The 15,825-nt window shown below is 38.7% G+C and overlaps 1 protein-coding gene across 1 annotated transcript; it reads left to right on the plus strand.

The window, feature by feature from the left end:
* The first annotated feature begins 12,792 nt into the window (after window positions 1-12,792).
* Window positions 12,793-15,532, plus strand: LOC128590354 (trifunctional enzyme subunit alpha, mitochondrial). Its single transcript, XM_053597694.1, has one exon. The coding sequence runs from the start codon at window positions 12,854-12,856 to the stop codon at window positions 15,143-15,145; it is 2,292 nt and encodes a 763-aa protein (XP_053453669.1). The 5' UTR covers window positions 12,793-12,853; the 3' UTR covers window positions 15,146-15,532.
* The last annotated feature ends 293 nt before the right edge of the window (window positions 15,533-15,825 follow it).

Raw genomic sequence — 15,825 nt, forward strand, 5'->3', positions numbered from 1 at the left:
GAAACTATAAAAATGCTAGAAGAAAGTGTGGGAAAACTCTTGATGAATTTTATGAGGTGGACCCCTGGCAATTGAAGCAGCATAAAGAATACACTACTGGGACCTGATCAAACTAAAAAGCTTCTGCACAGCCAAGAACATAGTAAGTAAAGCAAGCAGACAGCCCTCAGAATGGGAGTAGATATTTTCAGGTTATGTCTCTGACAAAGGTTTAATAACCAAAATCCACAGAGAACTCAAATGTATAAGCAAGAAAAGAACAAGTGATCCCATCTCAGGCTGGGCAAGGGACTTGAAGAGAAACTTCTCTGAAGAAGACAGGTGCATGGCCTACAGACATATGAAAAAATGCTCATCATCCTTAATCATCAGAGAAATGCAAATCAAAACTGCTTTGAGATATCATCTAACTCCAGTAGGATTAGCCCATATCACAAAATCCCCAAACCAGAGATGTTGGTATGGATGTGGAGAAAAGGGAACATTTCTATGCTGCTGGTGGGAATGCAAATTAATACGTTCCTTTTGGAAAGATGTTTGGCGAATACTTAGAGATCTAAAAATAGACCTGCCATTCAATCCTACAATTCCTCTACTAGGTATATATCCAGAAGACCAAAAATCACATTATAACAAAGGTATTTGTACCATAATGTTTATTGCAGCCCAATTCATAATTGCTAAATCATGGAAGTAGCCCAAGTGCCCATCAACTCATGAATGGATTGATAAATTGTGGTATATGTACACCATGGAATATTATGCAGCCTTAAAAAAAGATGGAGACTTTACCTCTTTCATGTTTACATGGATGGAGCTGGAACATATTATTCTTAGCAAAGTATTTCAAGAATTGAAGAAAAAATATCCAATGTACTTAGCTCTAATATGAAAGCTATAACCCAATTACAGCCCAAGAATATGGGGAAAGGGGATAGGGAGGGGAGCGGAGAGGGGAGGATGGGCAGAGGGAGAGTAGTTGCTGGGACCACACCTGCGGTGCATCTTACAATAGTACATGTGAAATTTACTAAATGTAGAATATATATGTCTTAACACAATGACTAAGAAAATGCCGTGAAGGCTATGTTAACCTGTTTGATGAAAATATTTCAAATTGTATCTAAAACCAGCACATTGTACCCCACGATTGCATAAATATACACAGCTGTGATTTAAAAAAAAAAAAAAAGAGAGAGAGAGAGAGATAGAGAAAGAAAAATATTATATTGGCAAAGGAGGGAAAACATATATCTTTACACTTAGAACAATTTAAATATAAGTAAAATGCATTTGCTTTTACTAAATTAGACAGATTAACAAAATTTAGCTTTAAAGAACTATGTTGAAATATTAGAACTATGTATTTCTTATGTTATTACTTTTTTTTTTTTTTGTAGAGACAGAGTCTCATTTTACCACCCTCGGTAGAGTGCCATGACGTCACAGGACTCACAGCAACCTCTAGCTCTTGGGCTTATGCGATTCTCTTGCCTCAGCATCCCCAGCAGCTGGGACTACAGGCACCTGCCACAATGCCCGGCTAGTTTTTAGTTGCTGTTTGGCTGGGGCTGGGCCCAAACCGGTCACCCTCGGTATATGGGGCCGGCACCCTACTCACTGAGTCACAGGCACCAACCATTACTTTTTTTGTAAAGATATGATGAGAAGGGCATAAACAAAGAATTCTGGAGATATTCTGATTAAGGTTTGTGTAGAGAAAGGAATTCAATTTATTCAACTAATGAATAGAAGCTACCCTGTTTTAGTGAACACTGTAATGTTCTCTAATACTAGAAAGATGTTTTATGTCTTCAAGTATCTTTAATGTCAAGTGGTTGCTCATTTATATTCAAGACATGACCTACTTGGCAGTTTCTAAAGCTTTTCCACAAAAAGTTTAGGATTTTGTCAGATGATATAAGCTGCTAAATGTGAACATTACAGGATTCATCAATTGCCTACTGATTCCATAGACCAAGAGTCAATGAACTTTTTTTTTTTTTTTTGTAGAGACAGAGTTTCACTTTATGGCCCTCGGTAGAGTGCCATGGCCTCACACAGCTCACAGCAACCTCCAACTCCTGGGCTTAAGCGATTCTCTTGCCTCAGCCTCCCAAGTAGCTGGGACTACAGGCACCTGCCACAACGCCCGGCTATTTTTTGGTTGCAGTTTGGCCGGGCCGGGTTTGAACCCGCCACCCTTGGTATATGGGGCCGGCGCCTTACCGACTGAGCCACAGGCACCGCCCTCAATGAACTTTGTATAAAGGGCCAGAGAGTAAAGATAATAGTTTAGCCTTTGTGAGCCATGCAATTTCTGTCACAACTTTTAGAAGTCCTTGCTTTGCATGATAGTGAGAAATCATAAAAATGACTGCGCTAACCATGTGAAGTTATCTTACCATTAATGGATAAAAATATGATTGCTCAATAGCCTTAAAATTGTAATCAAAACATAAATAAGACAGTCTTAAAGAAAGCTCACTAATCTGTTATGCATCTGTAAATTCTGCAGATATTTTCTTGATGACAACAATGAATGATCCATCAATACACACCCAGTTATCTGATACATGGAGCTGGAACTTGACTTGCAGTTTCTTGTTTCTAAGAATTTGGGCCTACTTGATATGATTCTTGAGGAAAAATAGGTAGTTTGAAGAAGTCATTTTTAAATTAGAGCCTTTGGAAAGGAATGGAATATCAGCTTAGCTGTGAAATTCATGGAACCTATTCTCTTCTATCTGAATCTGATTGCAATTACTATTGTACAATAATCCCTGGCCTTTCCAAATCTCAAATGTCTCTAGTTGCATAGCAATTCTTGAAAATCTCTTCAAGGAAATGAGTAGCAATAAATAATTTGTAAATGAGACTTAACTTTCATAAAAGATTATTTTAAAAGATTTTAGCTCACTAAAAGTGTGATAATGGAAATGTGGAAATATGATAAATAAATGAAACTACCTCATTCTTTGAAGGCTTTGAGAAGCACAATAAGACAGTCTAATGGCTTTGTCACAGAAGAGTCATCTGGCGTGAAAAACAACTGTGTTTGTATGTCAAAAGGACCTGGAATAATTGTATTTTGCTGACAATAGACACGTTCTTTATTATTTTCAGGTTCCTCATCAAATCTGTAACTATGCACAGCTTCTATCATCAATATAATAATTAAAAAGAAAAAAATACTGAAAAGTATATAGGAAAATGGAAAAGTGGTAAAACTAATATTATTAGCCGTCAGACTAATATTTAGTACACTGTGACTTCAAACATTGAAAATACTGACAATTAAAACGTTTTGTTTCCTTATTCTTATCATGGTATCATACTACAGTTTTGAAAGATGTTACTATCAGGGATAATCAGATAAAAGAAACATAGGATCTCTCTGCATTATTTTTCACAACTGCATGTAATTTACAATAATATCAAAAAATTATAAAACAATTTATCAAGAGTAGTTTAAATAATAATTGCTTTCTGGTCCTTGTATAACTAAAGACATGGAATGAGAAACATTTCTGCATCATTGTGAATATTCATATTTTTTTCTAAGTTTGAATAAGCTTCTACCATTTTATCATTTGTTCTTTCAACATCATGAACTATGTCCTAGAGTTCCTTTATTGTGATGGTTTTCCTGGTATCACTTTCCTTAAGACACTTTTATCTTTCTATCACAACTACTTTACTTATTATGTCTATATAGACTCTCCTTCAACAATTTTTTCAACTCCTTTTTCTAGAGGTCTGTACCTCTAGAGTCCTCTAAATGGCCACAGTGTCAATGCTTCCATAGTCAGCTCTTCCTTCTCCAACTCTATTTATGCAATACTCAAATTTCACTTTCAGTGTTATCACCTATTTTGTTCCTGCACCTTCATCTTTTGGGTAATTGTTTTTGTAAAAGATCACCCACAAATTTATTTCTAGGAAATGAGGAAGCAACACTATTATATACTTTGCTGCCTGTGTGTGAACTGAAGAGCTGATGCTTAAAGACTATTACTAATGAGTCACTAAATGTGATGTATCATCCATCACTGGCAGAGTGAGTTGTGGACTAAAGACCTGGCAGCAAATTTTGTGCTTTAAGCATGTACAGTTAATTTACTATGGAACTGACATTTGAATAATTTTCTGGAGTGACTGCTGTTATCTAATTGTGCTAACTTAAATTTGGACGTATTAGAACCACACAAAGCAAGTCTTCTCATACTTAACCCTGCCACTGAAGTGAAAGAAATCATAGATAATATGTACATACATGGACACTGCTATGTTCTGACAAACTACATTTACAAAAACAGTAAACTGGTCAGATTTGGAGAAGGGCACTAGTTTATCCACCCCTTCTGTAGTGTCTGCTAAATTATATGCCCCAACAAATAAGGCTGCTTACCACATAGAACATACTGTGGCTTGGACCTGAAATAGTCTTTTCTTGCATAGCCCTTTACCTAAGAGCTGGATTTTGTATCACCAGCTAAGAGCAGCATTCCCAAGTGTGGAAGATGCTGTCTCCATTAATTCTATAGGCAAAAAAAGGGGGCTGTGTGGTACGAGGTGTCAGTTACAATAATTTGTCCTTTATTATGAATGGTATATTTTGGAATATTCCAGCCCACTGCACCCAAAAATACTTCTTGAATATGAATAATTTTTAAAATTTCATAGTTTTATTTTATTTTATTTAGCTTAAAACTAAAACTTAAAACTAACTTAACTAAAACTTAAAACTTCATAGTTGTATTTTATTTTATTTTATTTTACTTAATGTGAGGGTACAAACAACCAGGTCAAAATATTTGATTTTGTTAGGTAGAGTCCCTCTTCTGGTTATGTCCTGCATTTTTACCAAATTGTCTAATTTGCAACTTCTTCTTACTCATGTCCAACTACCAAAATGTCAGCCATATAGCAATATTATGTCAAATATTTCTGGGATCCTTGTCCCTTTGTACTATAGGATAGAAGAAAAGTTAACCTACTTTAGGGAAAGACGTAAATACTACTCTTTTTCATTCTATGTAATTCCAACTGCCTCTGATTCACCTTGCTTATAGATGAGAAAGAATGAATTCTTCAGATCAATGGCTATAGATCATATATACAAAGTTAGACTAATACCTTCCAGCCATGTCAACTATAACAGTGGCAACTGAAACTAATCCTTAGTTGAATTTCTGATATTTCAAGTCAAACTTCAGAATCCATCTTGCTTTTACAAGGGCTACAGCAGTAAATGGAATGGGAACATGATGGGAACTATCACCTCTAAATCCTTTAAGATTCCAAACATGACATCAATCTCTGCCATTCCACCTAAGCCATAATTACTGGATTTTACCAAGTTGGTGAAGGAGCAGTTCCAGGAACTTTTTTTTTATTATTTTTTTACATTATGATAGCATTTTGATAACTTTATTTATGAGTAAGGTAATTTTAGCACCCGGCCTCAAAATTCTTCCACTCATCTCTCTTCTTCAAATCTTGGTGGTCTGTAACTGACCTGAGCAGAAGAATGCAGTAAGAAGTAAAACTATGAGAATTTTAAAGAAATTTTCAAAGAAGTTGTCTAGTGTCTACCTATTCCCTGTTACCTGATTGTTCTGGCTGATTTCACCTCTTATGTAAGAATTTCAAATATCCTAAGAATGTAATGCTAGAGAACTAGCATGTACTACTGTAGATGACAGCTTCAGCTAAGATCTTAACCCACAGACAGTATTTAATTCTATCCAGGTAAGTGTGTTATCTTGGATGGCCATTGCAGCTGAGTCTTCAGATGACTGGAACCTCAGCCAACATCTGACTGCAACAGCATGAGAAGTCCCAAGTGAGAACTTACTGAATCCTTCCCAATACACAAAACAGGAGAAAAGTGAAACATTTATTTCATGCCACAAAGCTTTGGGATAATTTGTTACATGGCAATAATAACCAGAAAAGAGAGATGAACCAACTAGCAAGTATAAGGTCCATTTTAATTATAGGCTTGGGGAGTTGGGAAATGACCCTAAGTATGTCTGTGGAACACATGGGATCAGACTGAAATTCAACTGGGCCAGAACACCATTTATTATTTCACCATAATATATCTCCAGGGTATGGTTACCAAGCAAATTTCATAGGGTTCTTTGGGGAGGAACTGAGAAAATCATTATTTTTACATAGAAAGTCTGACAATTAAGTTGGCAAACTCATCCTAGAAAAAATGTTACATAATCTCCTTGCTGAATATCACTGTGGTCACCTTCAAAGTACTCTCTTTGGGAAGCTATGCACTGACACTAGTGCCTAGACCACCCTTCAAAACAATTTTGTAGGTCTTTTTCTGGATTGACCATCAGGGATATGGTCATATGACCCTTGATGTCATGAATGACATCAGAAAGTCTTCCTTTTAATATTCAGAAAAAAGCCACTGGAAGCCAGATTAGGTGAGTAGGGAGGGTATTCCAAGTACAGCTAATTGTTTACTGGCTAAAAACTTCCTCAAAACCATTGCTGTGTGAGCTGATGCATTGTTGTGATGCAAGAGTCACATCATTCTCATGCAAAGACTTTCAATTAAGATTTTCCTGGTCAGTGATGGGGGGGGGGGGGCTCAATTCTCACTCTATGACTCTATGTGGATGTCTAACTCTCTTCATGGCCTCGGGAAGTTTTTTGAATTATTTTTTTAAGTAGGTCTTCTAAACTTTTTGCTCTCTCCTCCCCCTTGGGAATCTGTTTATATTGTCCAGATGTCTCAAAAGCTTTGTTCATTATTTTTTTTCTTTTTTCTTTCTATCATTGTCTGATGGGATTATTTCCAATGAACAGTCTCTAGATTCTGAGATTTTTATTTTACTTATTTGAAGCTTTCGGACATATTTTGTATTTCCTTTAATGAGTTTTATAGTTCGAGACTTTCTGTTTGTTTATATTTTAAGATATATATGTCTCCTTGGTGACTTTCTCATTTGTATCTAAACTAATTTTCTTGATTTCTTTGTTTTGGTTTTAGTTTGAAATTCCTCAGAATAAATATTTTATATACTTTATCTGGAATGTCAAGGAGTTCTTTGTGATTGATTCTGTTGCAGCACCTTTGGTGGTGTCACATTTCCTTGCTTTTTCACGTTTTCTTTGCATTTCCACTGATACTTGTGCATCTGGTATAGCAGTCACTTCTTCCAATTTTTTTTCTTGCTTATTTTTAATTTTTATTTCTTTGCTTTTGGTTGTTGTTGTTGAGACAGAGTCCCACCCTATGCCCTGAGCAGTGTGCAATAGCAGCATAGCTCACTGCAACCTCAGACTCAGTCTGTGGGCATCCGCTGCCTCAGCCTCTGGAAGCCACTGGGATTACAGGCTCTCACTGCAGCACCTGGATAGGTTTTTTTTTTTTTTGTTGTTGTTGTTGTTTGTTCGTTTTTTGTTTTGTTTTGCTTTTTATGAGTCTGGGGTCTCACTCTCAGGCAATTCTCAAACTCCTGAGCTCAAGCAATTCTTACTCCTTAGCTTCCCACAGTGCTGAGATATACATATACATATATTTGGATGAATATATATATTTGGATAAATAGGATATTTTAGCTTTGATTTTGTGCACATTTTGTGCTAGTATGATCTTTATATGTTTTCTTCAGAAGTACAGAGAGTCATTTGTATCTGTGATCTCCTTGGTTATTAGTTATTAGTTGAGTTTGTGATGAAATTTTATAGGGAACTTGGACAACAACTTAGTCAGTCTTTGGGTCCCAGTGGTTGCAGCAGTGAGGCTGAGCAGGCCTGTTTTTAGGCCTCATAGTAGCTTACACTGGCATTGATGTTAGTGGGTCTTATAGGGCCAATCTTTGGCCTTCAGGTGGCTTGCCTAAAAGCTAGTAAGTGGGTTCAGTGGGATAGGTGTATGGGCATGTGCTCAGAACCCTGGGCAGCTGGCGTGAGTGAATGATGGCAACACTATAGGTGGAGCTATCCCTGGCACCCAAATGGTCCATATTGGTATTGCTGATAACTGCAGTAGTTGGATGGGTTAGTCTTCAGTCCCACAGCCACTATCAGCAGAGTGGGAGGTATGATCCTAAAGGGTGTCTAGGAGAACTTAGATTTTTTGCTTCGTCCCCAGGTGGATGGTGATTACAGCAGCATCATATCAAACTTAGCCAGGAGTTAGGGTTCAGCCCATCTTTAAACTCTCAAAAAGGTGCTGGTTTTGGGTTTGGGGGCCTACAACCAGAGAGGGTAAGGTGCCATTGAGGCAAGCAGCATAGGAAAGAAGCTGTGGGGAGTATAGTCCGCTTGTGTGTTGTTCTCACAGCAGCCAATTGCAAGGCAATGGGTATTATCCTAGGTATGTATAGGGAAGAACATGGTCTTCAGGTGGCAACTTCTCCTGTCTATGTCATTAATTCCCATGGTTGGTCTGGCCCCTGGCTTTGATACTTTCACTCTGACCTTGAGACATAGTTCAATTCTCTTACTCTTCATATGACAATTAAGCCCCATAAATTGGTATCTATTAATTTGGCATTCTATCATCTCAGTGAAATCGGGGCCCATTCTATTACATCCTCTTCAAGAATCATTTCTAGCCTACAGAGGATAGACATATCATATACTTACAACAGCGCTTGGGCACCCCTTAGCCACACATTCTTTATTGCTTTGCTTGTACTCAGGCCCTCCTACAGAATATAGATATCCAGTGGGTTTCACTGATTTATGAAGTATATCCACGCCAATCACCCAGGTTTGTGAGCATCTGACATTTTCCTCAGTGTTTTTCAGGCATTCCTGTACTTTTCTTTATTTTGTGAAGTTCATCAATTTTTCCAAGCTTTCACCGGCCACCTTAGTAGTACATTAGTACCATCTCCATTGGTTCTTGTCAGAGTGTTAAATCTTGTATAACACAGCAGTATTCCATATCAAGAACCTCTCTTGGATATAACTTTATAGTCTTCAGACCTTAATCCAGCATCCTCAAATCAGCGCCATAAATATTTTCCTGGGCTTTATCTGTAATGTTGATTAGGACCTACCGTCAAATAGCACTTAGTCATTTTTTTTTTTTTTCCCGTTAGCAGGCTCAGTATTTTCCTAGCCAATTTATTCTGAGGTTCCACCCAGTTAAGAATCTTCTGGCATGTAGCAGAAGTAAGAGTACATCCTGAAGAAGGCAGGCGTTATCTCGCTAGCAGAGGGATCCACATCATCTCTAAGACTGGATAAAACTCGTCTTCAAACAGGAAGGAGAGGCCATTTCTGAAAGCCCAACAAAATCAAAATGATCTCAAGAGTCAAGGCTCTAGAGAAATACAACATAGAAATCAATATCTCTAAACTCTTGGTTCTACTTTTCCCCAGTTAAAGCTCAGACCATAGCAGAGATCATTTGCTGGGACTCTCTACCCTTCTAAGAGTATCCTTCTACATTGCCAAGGGGGCATTTATGACTGTCATATTAATGAAAAAATAATAATTAACCACACTCTAACTTAAAATAACCACCAGTCATACTTTACCTTTCTTTTTATTTTTATAAAGCATTGCTAGTAATCAATGAGGAACATCTAATTCCATACCTTATTTTTTAAAAAAATAACTAGACACTAATATTTGTTTTTATTTTTTATTGTTGGAGATTCATTGAGGGTAAAAACAACCAGGTTTTCTTGATTGCCTTTGTTAGGTGAAGTCCCTCTTATAATTCCATATCTTCTAATTACTACTTAGGTTTTATTTTTAAACGCATCCAATATTGTACTACCCATTGTGTTACTTCCCACTTGTTCACTGCCAGTGAACATTCAATAAGTGCATTGCTTTGGTGTACCAAGACATATTAGTATGATCCCTACCTTTAGTCCATAACGCCAGCCAGCCAATGGGCAATTCCAGCTCTAATATCCTATGTTACAGTTTGCTCTTCAGGATCCCTCTTTACATAACATGTTTCTGAGTTAGGGACCTCAGGAATAGTATGTGAGATAGAAATTTTCATGCAGGAGTTGTATAAGGGGATGTATATTAGAACAACACCTATAAGGAAGAGGAGCAGGATTGGGCAGAGGGAGAAGTTGAACTATGATGTAGACGATACAGAGGCCTCTGACAGCCCCATAGACATGTATGGAATGAGTTGGCCATTCAGAATGATCCCAAATTAGCACAATGGGGCCCTGTCTGGGAGAATTGCATGTATTGCTCATTGCATATGATTTGTTCACAGGATGGGACAAACATGGAGGGAGGCAGCTAACTCAGGCTGAGGATAATTTTCAAAGTGAAACAGTTGGTAGCCATCTATAGCCAACCCCAAATGACTACTAGAAGAATGGGTGTTTCATTCCTGAAAGAGGAATCTCAGAGGCATACAGAAAGATGCATTACTGTTGCAAAGTAAGTAAAGAAAGATGTTCAATGTTCATACATATATTCACTGGGGGATCTGTTTTCATAAAAAAAAAAAAAAAACCCTCAAGCTGTAAATGACTGTGTCAAAGAGCCTCACCAGGGGATATAGCTTGGTGATGTGACAGGGTGAAAATGTGTAACAAAGAGAGTACAGATGACATTTTTAATGGAACTAGAGAGGGGACAATATCTGCAGTGATTCTCAGTAAGTCAAGTCACGAACAATTTGAAGTTTGTGATACAAAATGAAACATCTTTACTTAAGAGGACATTATTTTGAACAAATGTGAAAGCAGAACCAAGTGTTGTCTACAAGAAGCAATAAAACTCGTATTCAAAAGAGTAAGGAAATAAGAAGAGAAATAATTGAACTAGGAAATTTCATATAAAAAAAAATGTTGCCCAACAAAAGTTTTACAGAAACGCAGGTTTTAGATTTCCTCACTGAGAGCTTTCATTTACATACCTCGTGAAACCGAAATCAGAGCCTCACTGAAGGGCATATTCAAAGGGAATATGGACACAGTTCTTCCCTAATGGTAGAGTCTGGACTCAGTCCTTATCAACATATACATAGTTCATCTTGAACAATCTCCAAACTAAAGAATTCCTGTAATTATGATAGACAATATTTGATAGACCAGAATAGACAAAATGAGAAAGGTCTTCATATATAGCTAAATTAATCTTACCCTAGATTCTATCTAGATTGTTCACCTTTGAAAACCATTGCCCCAATGATAAGGATTTTGACATACTTTCATTATTAAAAATTAAAAACATAATTTGGAATAATTTTTTTTTAAATAAATGGCATTAAGAAAATCTGAAATAATTTTGGAAGATAAAAGTTTACAAACATTTTAGTTGGCAGAAAGTGGGAGGGAGGGAACACTGAAATCTTTCTATATCTTTGGATGATAAGCAATTTGGGGAAAAGATAGCAATATCATATCAACTTTGTAGCCCAAGTAATGAACAGGTTCAACACTCAATGATATTTGGTGAAATGAACACATACTTCAACAATCTTTCAATGTAATTATCTTACAGATGTCTAAAGAGTTGTGCTTCTGGCTTACTTAATTCTAAACTTTAATTCTGCCTTTAACATTTTTGCTTTGGGTCTGACATATCCTTCCCTTCCCTGTTTGTGACCTGTCTTGTTCTGCTCTGGCCACTTAATGTCATTCCCTATCTCCTAATGTCTGAGATAGGTCTTCCTTCAATGTTTGCTTTCTGTTTCAAGTTCAGCTGAGGCTTTTCACCATACAACACTGACCTTCAGATGTACCTAGTGGAGCCCTTTTCTTCTCTGTTGATTGAATACATACAGAACTGAATTTCCATCCTGTCAGCTCTTTGTTATCTTTCATGAATTTCTATTGTTCATAACTTTAAATGTCCAAATTTAAAGCTATATTATCAAACTTTGAAATTTAAAAAGTGTAAATAAATAGATAGGGTCATTTAATAGTATTGAAAAACTTTCTACAAACACAAAAGATATCACTTCTATAAGCACAAAAAGATACCAACTTTTGATGATATAAACATGGAACAGTTTTATTTATGTGAATACTGCTATGTGGCTAGTCCCTTAATCTCTTGAAATTTTTAATACATGTCTAGTCACTTCTCAATAATTAGAAGAATTTTTTTTGGTATTAAAATAATTAGAAGAATTTTTTTTTTGGTAAAAAATAGCAATTAAATTCAAACCTATTCCAATTAATTCAAACCTTCCACTTAAACTAGATTAATTTTTTTCCTCCTTTCTACCAAGTGAGGTTAAATCACTTGTCTTTTAGTGTTCTGGCGGGGGGTCAGGGAGACAAGTTCAGACAGGGTCATTATCTACACCCTCCCCTCCTTCCTTTTCTAGTGTTAGTTATTCTGATTGGAAATTAGTGAAAGTGTTCCTTGACTTATCTGAATGAGGAGGTGATCCTGATAGGTTGATTATTGTTCTTTCTCTTAATGACTAAAACTTGCTATTCCTGCCTTCTATGTACCAATCATCTAATTGCTGGCTTTCTTGGGGGACACAGGGATAGGTTATTAAGCCCCTGCACAGAGGTATTCTTTAGTACAATTTCCTAATGTTAGAAATAAGGTTCTGGCTACATCTTTTCCAATGCCACTCATTTCCCACCAGCATCAGCTTATCCCATGGCCTCTCATTGATCTGTTCAAGTTATTGCCAAATGGCTCCCTCTTTCTCAGTTCTTCCTTTCCTTTCTAAGGTATTCTGTCTGCTTGTCATACAGGTGCACATTGGCAAGTGCTCTGGCTAAACAGCCAGCCAGGCAAGAACAAAATTCTCACTCCCTTATTTTGGGAATCCATTCTTAAGAAATGAGTCCCGAAGAAAAGTCCTCCACTTGGCAGCCGGGCTAGAAGCGCTTTACACTTTCGTCCTCTCCAGCTCATCATGGTGGCCTCCCGCGCAATGGGCAGCCTCAGCCGCTTCACTGCCTTCAGGATCCTCCGGTCCCGAGGTTATATTTGCCGAAACTTTACAGGGTCTTCTGCTTTACTGGCCAGAACCCACATTAATTATGGAGTTAAAGGGGATGTGGCAGTTATTCGAATTAACTCACCCAATTCAAAGGTAAACACACTGAGTAAAGAAGTGCATTCAGAGTTCATAGAAGTAATGAATGAAATCTGGGCTAGTGATCAAATCAGAAGTGCCGTCCTTATCTCATCAAAGCCAGGCTGCTTTATTGCAGGTGCTGATATCAACATGTTAAGTGCTTGCAAGACCCCTCAAGAAGTAACACAGATATCGCAGGAAGCACAGAGAATATTTCAGAAATTGGAAAAGTCCACAAAGCCTGTCGTGGCTGCCATCAGTGGATCCTGCTTGGGAGGAGGACTTGAGCTTGCTATTTCATGCCAGTACAGAATAGCAACAAAAGATAGAAAAACAGTATTAGGTGCCCCTGAAGTCTTGCTGGGGATCTTACCAGGAGCAGGAGGCACACAGAGGCTGCCCAAAATGGTGGGTGTGCCTGCTGCTTTTGACATTATACTGACTGGTAGAAACATTCGTGCAGACAGAGCAAAGAAAATGGGACTGGTTGACCAATTGGTGGAACCCCTTGGACCAGGATTAAAACCTCCAGAGGAACGAACAATCGAATACCTAGAAGAAGTTGCAGTTACTTTTGCCAAAGGACTAGCTGATAAGACGATCTCTCCAAAGCGAGACAAGGGATTGGTGGAAAAATTGACTGCGTACGCCATGACTATTCCATTTGTCAGGCAACAGATTTACAAAAAAGTGGAAGAAAAAGTGCGAAAGCAGACCAAAGGCCTCTATCCTGCACCTCTGAAAATAATTGATGTAGTAAAGACTGGAATTGAACAAGGAAATGATGCTGGTTATCTCTGTGAATCTCAGAAATTTGGAGAGCTCGCTATGACCAAAGAATCAAAGGCCTTGATGGGACTTTACCATGGTCAGGTTCTATGCAAGAAGAATAAATTTGGAGTTCCACAGAAGGAAGTGAAGCATCTGGCTATTCTTGGTGCTGGGCTCATGGGAGCTGGCATTGCCCAGGTCTCCGTGGATAAGGGACTAAAGACTATACTTAAAGATGCCACACAGACTGGGCTAGACCGGGGACAGCAGCAGGTGTTCAAAGGGTTGAATGATAAAGTGAAGAAGAAAGCTCTAACATCATTCGAAAGGGATGCCATCTTTAGCAACCTGACTGGGCAGCTCAATTACCAAGGTTTTGAAAAGGCCGACATGGTGATTGAAGCTGTTTTTGAGGACCTTAGTCTCAAACACAAAGTGCTAAAGGAAGTAGAAGCGGTGATTCCAGAACATTGTATCTTTGCCAGTAACACATCTGCTCTGCCTATCCATGAAATTGCTGCTGTCAGTAAAAGACCTGAGAAGGTGATTGGCATGCACTACTTCTCTCCTGTGGACAAGATGCAGCTGCTGGAGATTATCACAACGGCGAAAACGTCCAAGGATACAACTGCTTCAGCTGTAGCAGTCGGTCTCAAGCAGGGGAAGGTCATCATTGTGGTTAAGGATGGGCCTGGCTTCTACACAACCAGGTGTCTTGCACCCATGATGTCTGAAGTCATCCGAATACTCCAGGAAGGAGTTGACCCCAAGAAGCTGGATTCCTTGACAACAAGCTTTGGCTTTCCTGTGGGAGCTGCCACACTGGTGGATGAAGTTGGCGTGGATGTAGCAAAACATGTGGCAGAAGATCTAGGCAAAGCCTTTGGGGAGCGGTTTGGAGGTGGAAGCCTAGAACTGCTGACACAGATGGTGTCCAAGGGCTTCCTGGGTCGTAAGTCTGGGAAGGGCTTTTACATCTACCAGGAGGGTGTGAAGGATAAGAACTTGAATTCTGACATGGACGGTATTTTGGCAAGTCTGAAGGTGCCTCCTAAGTCTGAAGTCTCCTCTGATGAAGACATCCAGTACCGCCTGTTGACAAGATTTGTGAATGAGGCAGTCATGTGCTTGCAGGAAGGGATCTTGGCCACTCCTGCAGAGGGAGACATTGGAGCAGTCTTTGGGCTAGGCTTCCCACCTTGTCTTGGAGGGCCTTTCAGATTCACAGATCTGTACGGTGCTCAGAAGATAGCAGACCGGCTCAGGAAGTATGAGGATGCCTATGGAAAACAGTTCACCCCATGCCAGCTGCTAATTGACTATGCCAACAATCCTAACAAGAAGTTCTACCAGTGAGTGGGGCCTTTGCCCGGCCCAGTCGGCACACTAACCCCAGCTGTCAGCAGGGCTGGTTCTCTATCAGAGCCGTGTCCAGACTTCATCAGAGTAACCAGAGGAAAATGAACTCGGACATTGGGTTTGCTCTTTGCTCAAAGTGCCTTCAGCCATCTCTCCCTCCTGATGAAGTCTGTAAGATAGTTTACACTTCATGTTGGAAGGTGGAACCCACAGCGCTCATTTTATAAGCCCCAAGGCCCAAAGTGGCAGCATAGAGCCATCTGGAGCTGTCTTTGCTGCCTGCTCCTCCCTGGAGGCCTGGGTGGCCTATGGTGGTAAGGACAAACATACATAACAATAAAAACCAAGCTCTGTAGCAAAAAAAAAAAAAAAAAAAAAAAGAAATGAGTCCCCAGGCTTTGGAAAAGTACAAACTTTTGACCAACAATATTCACAAACATTCCCCATGAGATCATGTCATTTCAGAGTTCTTTTCTATATTGTCTCCTCTGCTGGAATCACACATTGGGGAAAACCAGAAAAAAAATCCTTCTCAGTTTCTTCTCAGTCTCATTTGACATTAATAAGTGTAACTGGCACTAAGAGGCTCTAATCTTTCATTCATGAGAAGACCTAGCTGGCGTGGGCCAGGAAAGTCTGACTTGTGCTGCAGCTGACAGGTCTTTTCCAGTCAACTG

The sequence above is a fragment of the Nycticebus coucang genome, chromosome 7 (genome assembly GCF_027406575.1).
Source record: "Nycticebus coucang isolate mNycCou1 chromosome 7, mNycCou1.pri, whole genome shotgun sequence".
Lineage (NCBI taxonomy): Eukaryota > Metazoa > Chordata > Mammalia > Primates > Lorisidae > Nycticebus > Nycticebus coucang.